Raw genomic sequence first — 12,348 nt, 5'->3', positions numbered from 1 at the left:
TCTCATCAGCTTTTCTTTAAGTTTTTGTCGACAGAACACTCGTTATTTCTGCGTTAACTCAAGTTGACTCTGGCGCTATCCGAGAGCGAGATGCGCCATCCAATAGGGCGCCAACGCAGCACGTCACTCTCCAGCGGACGAAGGGGCGTGTTTTACTTGACGTCACTTCCGGAGGAGACCTGGTCGCCGCCAAAAAAGAAAAGTTGACGTACTTGCAGCGATGGTGTCCAAAAAAGAGGCAGCGGGGGTCCGCACATTTGTGCGCGAGCAGCTCAGCGGTGAAGCAGACCTCAGGTACAGTGAACTCACCGCCGAAGCAAGGTGGGGGAAGAGTTTCTGTACGTACGTCAGTGTAAAAATTTGAATTTAGCTGATGCGAGCCTCCGTGCAGCCTTTACACGCGCCTTTGCCGTCTCATAAACTTCCTTAGTTTAAATATATATATATATATATATATATATATGTATATATATATCAGTGTGTACAATTTGTTTTGATCTATGAGTTATCCGCATTGAAATTCAGCCTTGAATTTTTCTTTGCAGAACCACACAGAAATAACATCTACATATATTTATTAAATCAGATATGACCGACTTCAGCCGTTAACGTATTCCTTTTAATATTTTAAACTTGACATGACAGAAATCGCAGTGGAAACAAACACAATTTTAAATACTTTAAAAGCAAAGGAACATGACTACACCTTTATATAATTTTGACTTGTTGTCTATTACAATCTGTTTGAAAAAGTCATATAGCTATACGCAGTAATGTAGTAACTTTACTTTATTGAGACACTGGAGAGTTAATAATGTATATATTTTTTAAGCAGTTTTAATCTTATCTAACCTATTATATTTGCTGTTTTGTTTTTTTTAGCACACTAACTCTGGGAATTTTGAAGAAGCGATACCTGAAACATGTGAAATCTGACGTCTTAAGTCCAGAAGTGAAAACATTGATGAAACAGGTTGTTGAAGAGGAGTTGGAGAAAATGCAGGTACATGACAGAAACATACAGCATGCTTCTTTGAGTGCTTTATGTGTTTGTATGAGAATTGTACTTATTGTTTTCAAAGAAGAATGAGAGTGAAGGGAACTGCTCTGAAAGTGACAAGGAGAGCAAGAAGCCTCAGAACAAAAGGAAGAGAGAGGAGGACAATGATGATACTGAAGTGTTCGAGGAGAGGGAAGATGAATCCAAAGCAAAGAGGTTACGAACAAAGCATTCAAGCTCATCATCCGGTAGGTTATGGGATTAACTAAGGTTTGCTTTTAATGTGTGAACAATTCTGCACCAAATGGTTTACCTTAAGATTTATGTTTTTTTAATCATTTTTATTGGATATACTCATGTGGCCGTTTTGAATTTCAGGCCAGCAATATGTTTCATTCAGTTGTTGATTACCGTTATACCATTATTCCTCTGTGATGTTTTGTGCTGACTTTGCACTTTTTTGTGTTCCTGGTGACAGAATCGGAAGATAAAGCAGATCACAAAACAGGCAGCGACGACAGCGACGATGAGCAAAGTTGGTCGGACTCCAGTAATTTGAAGCAAGAGGTGAAAAAATCAAAGCAAATTAAAATTGGAGGCGGTAAACGGAGGTCAAGCAGTGACGACGCGACGGATGAGGAAATTAATGCTTCAAAAGAAAAAAAGGGTCCAAAGAAAGTGGTGAAAAAAAAGAATGGAGACTCGAAAAGCGAAGCCAAGGAGGAGAGCGATGAACAGAATGAAAGTGACGCCGACAGCAAATCAGAAAAGAGTCATAAAAATAGTGGCAGCGAGTCTTCTGATGATGGAGAGGAAGGTAACGATGCGAACAAAAATATATTGATTCATGTTGTTCGGTTTGTTTGTGTGGCTTGAAGAATTTCTCTACTGCGTCACAGAGGAAAAAGTCCAAGTGGACGAGAAGAAGAAGAAGAAGCCTGACCCGGACTCAGATTCATCGTCGTCTACTCTACCTTCTCTGGACGACGAAGAGCGGAACGGTTCTGTAAAAAAACAAGTGAGAAGGAAGAAGACAAAAGGGGCAAAAAAAGAGTCAAATGTGAGCTCACCGATCTCGCTGTGAATCTCAATCACAACAATTGAGTTTTGAGTCCACAGACAGTGATGCACAAGCAAAGTTAATTTTTTTGAATTTTTTTCTGACATTTGGCAATTAAGCAGAATTAATCTCTCTTCTCTATTTGTTCTTCGCTTCTGCCTGCAGGATGGTGATCGAGCAGTCAACAGGCTGAAACGCTACATTGCTCTCTGTGGTGTGAAGAAGAATTACAAGAAGCTCCTTGAAAACTGCCACTCCGATAAGTCGAAGGTGGCTGTTCTTAAGAAGGAGCTGGAAGATCTTGGCATTCATGGTGAGTTTGTTATTCCCTCCCCTCTTGTTCAAAGTCTGACCTTATTGGTACGTTTCTCATATTCACAATTTGAAATTGACTGGGGCATGTCATCAGAATATCAAAATGATATACTCTGCGCACAAGCATCCGAAAAAAGCTAAAACGGTAAAATCCTTGTCAGATTTTTTTTTTTTTTTTTAACACACAAACAGTTTTAAATCATCGTCTCTTATAGAGCAGCTAAACTCTTCCCAACCTATTTTTTTTACACAGGAGTGCCATCTATTAAGAAATGTAAACGCATCAAAAAGCAGCGGGAAGAGGCTCAGGAGCTGGCTTCGCTTGATGTCAACAACATCATTACCACACAAGGTAACTGAGTTTTTTTTCTGTTCTTGGTTTTGATTGAGAAGAAATATCTTTGGGTTTTTTCAGGAAGTTTGATGAATAGTTTCTCAACTCTTTTCAAGCGCTGACCTGGTTTGAAATACAGAGATGTGAGTCAGTGGCACCATCACAAAATACCTGGATGTACAATATATCAATTTGCGCTACTATAGTACTTCTATTTGTTGTTGTATTTTGCCTTCATATATTCCTTCTTCTTTTTCTTCTTTTTTTTTTTGCATAAAACATATTCAGATTTAATGGAAAAAATAATGTGAAAAGAGATAAGCTACTGAATAACTTTAGACAATAGTCCACCAATCATATAAATATTGAACTTGTTCCATGCTCTGCACCACCTGCTGGAAGTAACAAAAACCTTTTGTGAAGAAAACATCCAGATTTTATTGGACCTGACTGGTTAATGAGACTTTCTGATCTGAATCCCTGTTTCAGGTCGACCGAGACGCAGGGGACCATGGCAGGAGCAGCCTGACCCTCCACCGTCTGCATATCGGCGCTCTCTGAACTCCGGCTCTGACAGTGATCAGGATAGCAGCGCTCCTAAAGGACGCAAGAAACTATCAGCATGGACCAACCTGCAGGGACTCATCAGTGATGATGGAGACAGTGACTGACGAGGACGAGTCCTGTTGCAAGTGTACATAGGAGAAATATGAATTAGAAGGGTTTTTTTCTACTGAATATGGGAGGATGGGGTGAGTTTTATGGATGTATGAATTTGTGGACGTATGTCACTCCAGTGTGATGTTTAACTGTTTTTCATGTGCATACATGTATAATTTTGTGAAATAAAATTGTCATACATTTTGATATGGATTCAGAGTTACTTTGAAGGGTGATTTAATTTTACTTCATTCAATGAAATGGTGTATGTAACACACTCAAGGAGTGTCAGATGGATTTGAGGAACCTAAAGTGAAGCTATGCAGTTCATGAAGGTCTTTTTTTTTTCTTAACTTTTTTTAATGAAGGCCACGACGTTTCAATAATGTTGTTCTGCAAGCAATAGAAAAAAAACGTTTCAAACAATCGTATGAGGATTTTGTTTTTGTTGTTTTTGTGTCTGCGGAACTGATCTCGGCAAGTGAGTCTGACAGCCCGGGAATATTTTGCAGACGGACTGTTGCAACGCGCTAATGTGTCCGCCTGCAGTCCCACAGGTCAATGAGGTTTATTGGTTATTTACTTTATTAAAAGCATAATTTATAGTTAACATAGTCTAACACCGTCTTAGGTTACAGCAGATTTTGTTTTCAGATCGTTGTTTTCTCCGTTGCCGATTATATCTAAAACAATGTGCATTTTCGTATATTTGCTGTAAGGTTAAATTCAAATGTGGTATGCGGCTCATTTAAAACTGATAAATACTTTCCTTTAGAAATGAAATTGTGTTTCATCTAACTATATGTTGATTGGTTGTGGTGGCGTGCAGCTATATTGTGTGTCAGGTTATAACCGGCCACTGTCATACATGTAAATTGACAGCTGGTTGGAGTCGCTGGTGAATAAATGCAGCTCACAACTGAACAACTTTACCTTTGAAAATGTTGACTTTTTGACAAATAGAATTAGATTGCACATGTTTGAATTTATCTGTACATTCTCTATAGAAATTGGGCTCTTTGATGGCGCTCTTGTTATATTTTCTTTGTTCAAAATGTTAATTATTTGCATCCTTGCTTGATGAAATTGCATAACCAAACACCAATAGAAAAATGTCAATGCACTGTGCAATGTGGGGTCTCATCCCAAACAGAACCTCGTATTTGGTGTGTATACTCTTTGAATGTAGGTTGGTTTGTATGCTCCTAAAATGTGCCTGTTTTTTACATGCAGGAATGGACGATGACACACCCGATGAGGTCTTTGCTGAGCTCAAACCGAAGCACCTTGGGGTCTGGGGCATTGCTCAGATAGCGGCAGGCACTGGGCTTGCAGTCTATGCTATGTGGGTGGGAATCCTCCAGCCAGGCTTCAGAAAAGTCCCCTTAAGACTACAGGTGCTGTCTATTTTCAATAAGTAGTCTGGAGCAGTATTTCTTGTATTTTAAACCTAAAAGGCATTGCCTAAATTTGTTGCAGGTCCCTTATATACCTGCCAGCAGAGCTCAGGTACAAAATGTAATGACATTGCTGAAAGGACGAAAGGGGGGTCTCGTGGATTTGGGGTCTGGTGATGGTCGGATTGTAAGTACTAACAAAACATTTGGGCTCCTTTTTCTTGTGCTTTAATTGACGAGTTCTGGTTGTGGTCAAATCTGATTGTTTAGGTCTTGGAAGCCCACCAGCATGGTTTCAGTCCAGCTGTGGGTTATGAGCTCAACCCGTGGCTTGTTCGGCTCGCCCGCTTCCATGCATGGAGAGCAGGTCATCAGGAGAAAGTGTCCTACCGACGGGAAGATCTCTGGAAGGTCTGAGTTACAGAGTTTGTAATAAACTCAGAATAAATGAAACGGCACAATAAGAGTCAGAGCTGCCTCTCCAAGTCTGAGCATATGCATATAAAATGACAAAAATGCATTTATTCTAATGAAAGTATAAATATTTGTTATATTATTATTTATGTCCTTGTTCGTAACCACAGGTCGACTTGACAAAATGCAAGAATGTAACCGTGTTTTTGGCTCCCAGCGTGGTAAGTAATAGATTCAGCATAGATCAATTTTCAATGAAAATAGGGATAATGCAAGTGTTTTCCTTTACCAATGCAATATGGTGCAGTCGATCGGCATAAAGTGCTGCAGAAACTGGAAACAATCATCGGGGCAGTGGCTCTCGGGATGTTTTTAAGCTTCAACAAACCAGCAAACATAATCAAGCAGGAACCTGACAGCACCTGCTGGAGACTCTCTTGTATTCAAATGTGTGTTATTGTGTTTGTAGCTTGCGCTGTTACAGAAGAAGCTGCAGGCCGAGCTTCCTGACGATGCCTTGGTGGTCGCTGGTCGTTTTCCCTTGCCTGACTGGAAACCCTGCAGGATTGAGGGACATGGTGTGGACAGAGCTTGGGCATATAGCATGCAAGCACATAAACAGCATGCCTTCAGAAATGACATTGAACTGACCAAGGAGAATGGATCTTCTTGATACTGTGTGAATTTTTAGACTTTTGCCCCCCTGAAAAAAAGCTTTATGGAATTACTTTTGTCTCAATTGTCCAGTCATGGGACTGTGGATTTTTACCTTCACTTTCAGACTGCATCTTTTATTCCTCTACAAGTGGATGTTTATTTTTTTTTAAAGGCAATTAATTTTAATATTTATAAATGACTTGTTTGTTAAAATGATAAATTCTACTGTTTCAACAAGGCACTTGTTTAATGTGTATTCAACTGTGATAGAACTATATTTGAAACACGTGTTTATAAGCTCATGTTTCTGTTATCAAGCCAGACAAAACAAATCAATGTTTGATTACCTTCCTACTATTAATGTATTTTCTTCACCGATTGTGTTTTCACAGCATATGCATTTGAAAAGTTATTTACTTTTTTCATCATTGTACCAGTTCAGATTTGATCACTTATACGATTTATATAAGCGTACATGAATAGTCAACATCAGAGAAATACTGGAATTTCACAGTGCAGCCAGTTTTCCACAAGCAGAGAAGCCTTTACTAACATTCGGAATGACTTTCAGATGAGGGTCAAATGTGCTTTGTGTGAAAACTGTGACTCTGCAAGCAACTGTAATACTTGTTCAATTATAATCAGGTCTGCTGTATACAGTCACAAGAAAAAGTTTGTTAAACTTTCATAATTTCTATTTTTCTGCATTAGCATAAAATGTGAAGTATAGCCAACACATGTTACTCATAATTTCACACAAACAATTATAATATTGCATATATTTCTGGAACACAGCCATTAAACATTCACTGCACTGTGGGAAAAGTGAATCATTTCTCAGCTAATGACTTAAAAAAGCCAACAAAAAGAAATGGATTGTGGTGGATTAATCCACTAAATACATGAAATTATTTGTGTCTTTAGGTTGAGCACATTGTGTTTGACTACACTTATGCCAACAGGATCACATTTTAATTCCAATACTGCAGAACAATTAAGCAATTAAGCCTAAATGTTCCCATTTTCTTGACATTGTATAAGGGATTACAACAATAAAGTTGTTCTGGCACATCTTTCACTGTGGTTTGTTTATGTGGTAATTGTTTTTGTACTTGTACGTGGTAATCTTTCCTGTTTACAAAATAATTGTCCACACAGTGAAGTTAATCGCTCCAATTTATTTGTGGATTTAAATAAAGCGCACTTATTTAAATATATCACACTTATGTTGATATTTTGTCTGAATAACCCTCCAAAAAAATAACAGTATACAAAACTTGACTTTAATTCGTGCGAGCTGTTATTTTTGGCGTGACGATATTCAAGAAGAATATAATGATTGCATATTTCCAGTAGTTTGTTTTGAGTTTGTACATTTTTGACGGTCCCTCCTCTGTGCCAGGATTACTCATTAAGCATACAGACCAGTATTAGTGGTAAAACTTGTTGGACGACCGTGTACAGTTTGAAAAAAAAAAAAAAAACATATTGCAGCTCGTTGTCTGAATTACACGGGTACAGAAATGTGTCTGTTGTAACTTTACACCGTCACACGGAAGTGTGAATTTGAGACAATCAAAGCGGTTGCAACTTTCACTTTTCACGTGGAAATACCATTTTGTGACACCCTGTGCCTGCAAAGCTGGATTTATTTGTCCTACTAGGGAGAAGAGTCTGACTTTGTGTTGGGGGACCCGGGATGGCAGACAATGAGCGTAACAGAAAGATTTTAGTGGGACTGCTGAAGCAACCCGGTAACGACCGGTGCGCAGACTGCGGTGCGCCCGGTAAGAGCGTTGTCCACGGGTTATTATCACGGCTGAAGTCATGTGATAAACTCCCGACTAACTGGAGCTTTTTATTCATTTTTATTATTATTATTATTTTTTTATTTTTTTTTAGGAAAGTTAATATATTCTCTTCTCAATACCGCTGAATATTACTATTTTCTTTTTCTTTGGGGAGTTTTAAATGCGTAAAAAAAAATTGATTTTGGGATACTTCTGTTATCTCACAGTGAATATTCGAACATTAGATAGGAAAGCAAACATCATATTTGTAAATCTAATCCTGATGGCAAACTTTTACCTTTAACTCCTGTTGCTGTGCACCCCTCAGAGCCGGACTGGGCGTCCTGCAAGCTGGGGGTGTTTGTCTGTCTGCACTGCTCTGGGACGCACCGCAGCCTGACCAACAGGGTCAAATCCCTGTGGCTGGACTTCTGGGAGGATGATCTAGTGGAGGTAGGAGTTGATTCAAAATGCCCTGCCATTGATATTAGAGGGACTGTGTCAGGGTTCGAATTACAACGTGGCTTTCGGGGGAGCCCTTTTTTCCGATCAGACCTCTCAAGTTTGTAGAATAGGTATGCGCCAGTGTTTTTAGAGCTCCCCCTAAATTTTTCAAATGAGGCTTTCAGGGGAGCTCAGGTCCCTTTCAGGGGAGCCCAGCTCCCCTTAGCTCCCCCGTAATTCGAACTCTGGACTGTGTCCATGTGTGATACTAATGTGTGCCTCTGTCTTTGTTTTGTTTTTGTTTTTTTATGGGGGAAGTCACTGAAATCCCAAGGCAATGCCAAAGCACAGACTGTGTATGAGAAAGCAGTTCCACCTTTCTACTATAAACCTCAGCAAAATGACTGCAAGTAAGTAGTGCTTGCACTCTTCATCATCCCCTAATCGCTAAATTAATCCATGATTGATTTTTTTTTTTTGTGCCAAAACTGCTGACATGGCAGTTACAATTTTTTTTTTTTTAAATAAATAAGAAAGTTCAAGTGCTGATCGTGGAAATGAAATATGTTTATTCGTCCAAAGTTGTATTGATACTGCAGCTCATGTTGACTTGTTGTTATGGCACCTTGAAAGAGTTTTTTCTTCTTTTTTTTCACGGCAGGGTTCTGAAGGAGCAGTGGATCCGAGCGAAGTACGAAAGACAGGAGTTCTCTGGAGAAACAAAACATCCACCACTGCCATATACCACAGGTGCCCGTTGAACACCTTCACTGGTCTGAATTGTACAAAACTATTTAAACAATGCAGTTCCTCGTCGATATGCAGAACCAGTTCTTTGGATAATGAAATAGCCAGGAAGTAGACTTCAGCCACTCTTCGCAACATGTTTGGCTGTGTAAGTCTTTTTCTCTTCCCACATGTGTGTGAAAGCATCTGTGACCCTGTGATTTTCCTGGACTGAGTTCAGGTTTCTATGAAGGGATGCTGTGGAAGAAAGGGAAGGAGAAGAGACAGTTTCTGCAGAGGAAGTTTGTATTGTCGGAGAAAGAGCTTAACCTCGTGTACTACAACAAAGGAGATGTGAGTTCCCAGCAGCTCTGAAACACCTAAAATGCACTGTACTACAGGAGCAGACAAAAAATAAGCTTCCTCGAAATTAAGTACAATTATTTAAGGCCACAAAATTGATATTTACCTTGTGTCACCCAGAGGGTAGTTGTACCACCGTCAGAGCAATAAAAGAGTATTTTTTAAAATATGTTGAGTGCTTCTGAACAAAAATGATAAGGCAAATTAAAATAATACTGATTTGTTGACATAAGGAATAACATATGACATAACAGAAATTAATAAAGTTGATTAAATAAGTTTAATGAGAGAAAAAAGGAACAGAAGACAAAGATCAGTGTTGGTGTCATTTGTTTTTTTCCAAGGTGACCAACCCTGACATTAAAGACTGTTTGTCTTGTCAAGTTTATGATTGTATCATTTGTTTGAGTAGTTACATATTTTTACAAAAAAAGTAAAGGGCCTCGGGTTGACCACTGAGGTAAACCATGATTGAAATGCTATAAAAAAAACTTCTTCCAATTGGTTCCAGTTGAGGCATTGTAATCTGATTTTTAGTGTGCCAACAATGTGCTTTGTGGAACTCACAGTAAGTCGATCATGCTGGTACTGATGGCCCTCTACCTACTCTGATCTTCACATGTGTTTGTGATCCAGGAGTCCAAAGACCCAAAAGTTGTAATCGCCATCAAGGACTTGAATGCCACATTTCAGCCAGAGAAGATCGGTCATCCTCATGGGCTGCAGATCACTTACCAAGATGAGAACCATACCAGAAACCTCTACGTTTATCATGAGAGTGCAGAAGTGAGGCCATCAGATGAGCAGCAGGTCTTGTGCTGGTTGGTGCACAATAGTTTCAAGGTTGCAAATACACTTAGTTTGTTTCCTTCAACTTTAGGAAATAGTCACCTGGTACAACGCCATTCGTGCTGTTCGCTTTGCATACCTGAAGATGATGTTCCCAACTGGAAGTGATCAACAAGTAAGCAAAAAAAACAAAAACAAATACTACATGGTGATTGTTGCTTTTCACTTTGAACTCACCTTAAGAGAGATATCAGTTTAAAGGTTGTGCTTCTCCTTCAGCTGGCCTCAAAAATAACAGGAAATTACCTCAAAGAGGGATACATGGAAAAGACAGGACCACTGGTAAGTTAAAGACCTAATCATTATGGCATTTACTTTTTATATTTCAGCATGTAGCTGTACTGAGGGAGGCATTCAAATGGAGTCATTAGTCATTATTTCTACAGTGCATGATGAAGACAAGAACCACCTATAAGATCATAAATATAATCTTGACATAAATTCTGAAACAAAATCAAAGGCATTTCTAAGGCAATTCTCTGTGTTTGTTGGAGTTTGCGTTTTTCTGTTCTATGGCCACACTCATTTAATAACAACATTCGCAGCAAAATGGAGCAAACCAAAGCATTATCAGGCTTTGAATACAGGCTAAGAACAAGAGGTAGAAAGCGCGGAGAATGGCAGTTTTGATGATACAGTGCAGCATAAAGAGGTGATTTGCTCTAAATAAAAAAAGCAGCAAACAGAAAGGTATTCAACTGTGTTGTAAAGCTGTTCTAGATGTGTCTGAAAGCTTGCTTAAATTGTGCATGAACACATTTAATTAACTGGTGACAGGAAAAAGATTGGATCCAGACAAAGCTGAGGTTCTGAATCATTCACAGCATATTAAAAGGATGAAAATATATTTAGAATCCATCCAGAGCTTTTATATCAGCAGGCATCTTGATCTACATTATGAGTAGATGAACTTATTGTTCTGTTGTAATTACATATTATGTTCTTTTTTTTTCACACAGCAAACAGAGCTATTTAAAAAGAGGTGGTTTGTTTTGGACTCCCAAAACAGAAAGCTGTTGTACTTCAAAAGTCAGCTAGTAAGTATTAAAAAAAAAAAAATACAACTGTTGAGGTCCATTAAACCTAAGATTGGAATGTGTTTTCATTGTAATGCTCTCTTCTCACGTGATCGTAGAATGCAGAAGAGTTGGGGGTCGTCTTCATCGGCACAGAGAGCGATGGTTACTTCGTGACTGAGGATGTCCAAAAGACCCCCCGGGGAAACAAGTGGAAGTGTGGCATCATGCTGCAGACGCCCGGGAGACAGTTTGTCTTCATGTGCAAGCAGGAGAGCGAGCAGAAGGAGTGGCTGGAGGCCTTCAGACAGGTGTTGTCCAGACCCATGGCACCACAGGATTACATAGGTAACCTTGAGAATACCAAGATTTACAAAGATGTACGGTTATCTGGTTTCAAGGGCAATTGTTTTCTTCAAGTGTGGATGTCAGGGAATAAAAAGTGCACCAGGTACAACATGCTTTACATGTGTTCGTGAATCACCAGTTATGAATCTTTGTTACTTCTTTTTTTTTTTATTATAGCTGAATCCAGAGTGACGAATAGAAGATGACCTACTGAGAGGCGTCACAGCAGGATGAGGTTGAAAGAACTGCAGCCTTCTGAAATATAACAATACAGCAGATCTGTAGAAAGAGAAGCGGACTGTGAATGTACTCTGTGTAAATTAAACATGTATATACACTAATTTCCTCTTACAATGAACTGGATGCTAATACTTGAGAAAATATTGTCTTGTGACAGAAATCCATTAGGACTCCTGGTGGATTTCACCTATTGTAGATCTATTTTTGAAACTTGTAACGTGTATTTTGTGACATTATTGTTGGATATATTATATTATAAGTCCATAACAATCCATTTGTTGGAGAAGGTGTTTCGTGAACCTCGTTGTTACTTTTTTGGGAATGTAAATAATCGAACTGCAATAATATTGTTTGTGTACATGTGATATTCCCAGACCCTGGTCCCTTGTACACTTATGACAAAAGTTAGTGAATAAATGACTTTTTAAAATGGAATTTACACCACATATCACATCAAATGTACTCCAAAGTTGGCAGTGTTGATTGAGGATTACCCAGAGAAGGTCAAAACCAACATTAACTTTCTTTTCCTTGTTTCTAATTTATTCACAGATGATCAGAACACAAGGAGCCAAGTCGAGACATCAGTAATGTAACAGTAAAAGCAAGTTTATTAGCATTAAAGATTACATCTTTCATTAGATTTGATGGGTCACCAATAGATATTCTTAATGTTTGATTTTCTTTGAACTTTTATAGGTTTGTGAAAAGATATTGATGTAAACATAGATGTTT

At 38.8% G+C, this 12,348-nt stretch overlaps 2 protein-coding genes across 4 annotated transcripts; both read left to right on the top strand.

Annotated features, from left to right (window-relative positions):
* The first annotated feature begins 208 nt into the window (after positions 1–208).
* LOC308140951 (uncharacterized protein) lies at positions 209–5,999 on the top strand. Of its 3 annotated transcripts, XM_080510929.1 has the most exons (12): positions 209–294; positions 883–1,003; positions 1,083–1,248; positions 1,479–1,817; positions 1,900–2,060; positions 2,226–2,373; positions 2,629–2,727; positions 4,648–4,766; positions 4,849–4,953; positions 5,037–5,177; positions 5,351–5,401; positions 5,650–5,999. In XM_080510929.1, the coding sequence occupies exons 1-12, from the start codon at positions 221–223 to the stop codon at positions 5,851–5,853; spliced, it is 1,728 nt and encodes a 575-aa protein (XP_080367055.1). In that variant the 5' UTR covers positions 209–220; the 3' UTR covers positions 5,854–5,999. The 3 variants fall into 3 exon arrangements, with proteins under 3 accessions (XP_080367055.1, XP_080367054.1, XP_080367053.1); XM_080510928.1 differs by lacking the exons at positions 4,648–4,766; positions 4,849–4,953; positions 5,037–5,177; positions 5,351–5,401; positions 5,650–5,999 and adding an exon at positions 3,199–3,435 and having other exon boundaries at positions 1,086–1,248; XM_080510927.1 differs by lacking the exons at positions 4,648–4,766; positions 4,849–4,953; positions 5,037–5,177; positions 5,351–5,401; positions 5,650–5,999 and adding an exon at positions 3,199–3,435.
* A 1,425-nt stretch (positions 6,000–7,424) lies between these two features.
* Positions 7,425–11,593, top strand: adap2 (ArfGAP with dual PH domains 2). Its single transcript, XM_080510876.1, has 11 exons — positions 7,425–7,624; positions 7,956–8,080; positions 8,390–8,481; positions 8,733–8,821; positions 9,039–9,151; positions 9,797–9,946; positions 10,041–10,124; positions 10,229–10,291; positions 10,969–11,046; positions 11,145–11,373; positions 11,551–11,593. The coding sequence occupies exons 1-11, from the start codon at positions 7,537–7,539 to the stop codon at positions 11,577–11,579; spliced, it is 1,140 nt and encodes a 379-aa protein (XP_080367002.1). The 5' UTR covers positions 7,425–7,536; the 3' UTR covers positions 11,580–11,593.
* The last annotated feature ends 755 nt before the right edge of the window (positions 11,594–12,348 follow it).

This window comes from Blennius ocellaris, assembly GCF_963422515.1.
Source record: "Blennius ocellaris genome assembly, chromosome: 16".
Taxonomy (NCBI): Eukaryota; Metazoa; Chordata; class Actinopteri; order Blenniiformes; family Blenniidae; genus Blennius; species Blennius ocellaris.
This window is presented reverse-complemented; position numbering and strand designations above follow the sequence as displayed.

What these genes read in the sequence shown, in the direction of transcription:
- LOC308140951 (XM_080510929.1), top strand. Translation starts at nt 221, where the DNA reads ATGGTGTCCAAAAAAGAGGCAGCGGGGGTCCGCACATTTGTGCGCGAG. An exon ending in AGCGGTGAAGCAGACCTCAG is followed by an intron (nt 295 to 882) that starts GTACAGTGAACT and finishes TGTTTTTTTTAG; the next exon opens with CACACTAACTCTGGGAATTT. An exon ending in GGAAGATCTTGGCATTCATG is followed by an intron (nt 2,374 to 2,628) that starts GTGAGTTTGTTA and finishes TTTTTTACACAG; the next exon opens with GAGTGCCATCTATTAAGAAA.
- adap2 (XM_080510876.1), top strand. Translation starts at nt 7,537, where the DNA reads ATGGCAGACAATGAGCGTAACAGAAAGATTTTAGTGGGACTGCTGAAG. An exon ending in TGTACTACAACAAAGGAGAT is followed by an intron (nt 9,152 to 9,796) that starts GTGAGTTCCCAG and finishes TTTGTGATCCAG; the next exon opens with GAGTCCAAAGACCCAAAAGT. An exon ending in CAACTGGAAGTGATCAACAA is followed by an intron (nt 10,125 to 10,228) that starts GTAAGCAAAAAA and finishes CTTCTCCTTCAG; the next exon opens with CTGGCCTCAAAAATAACAGG.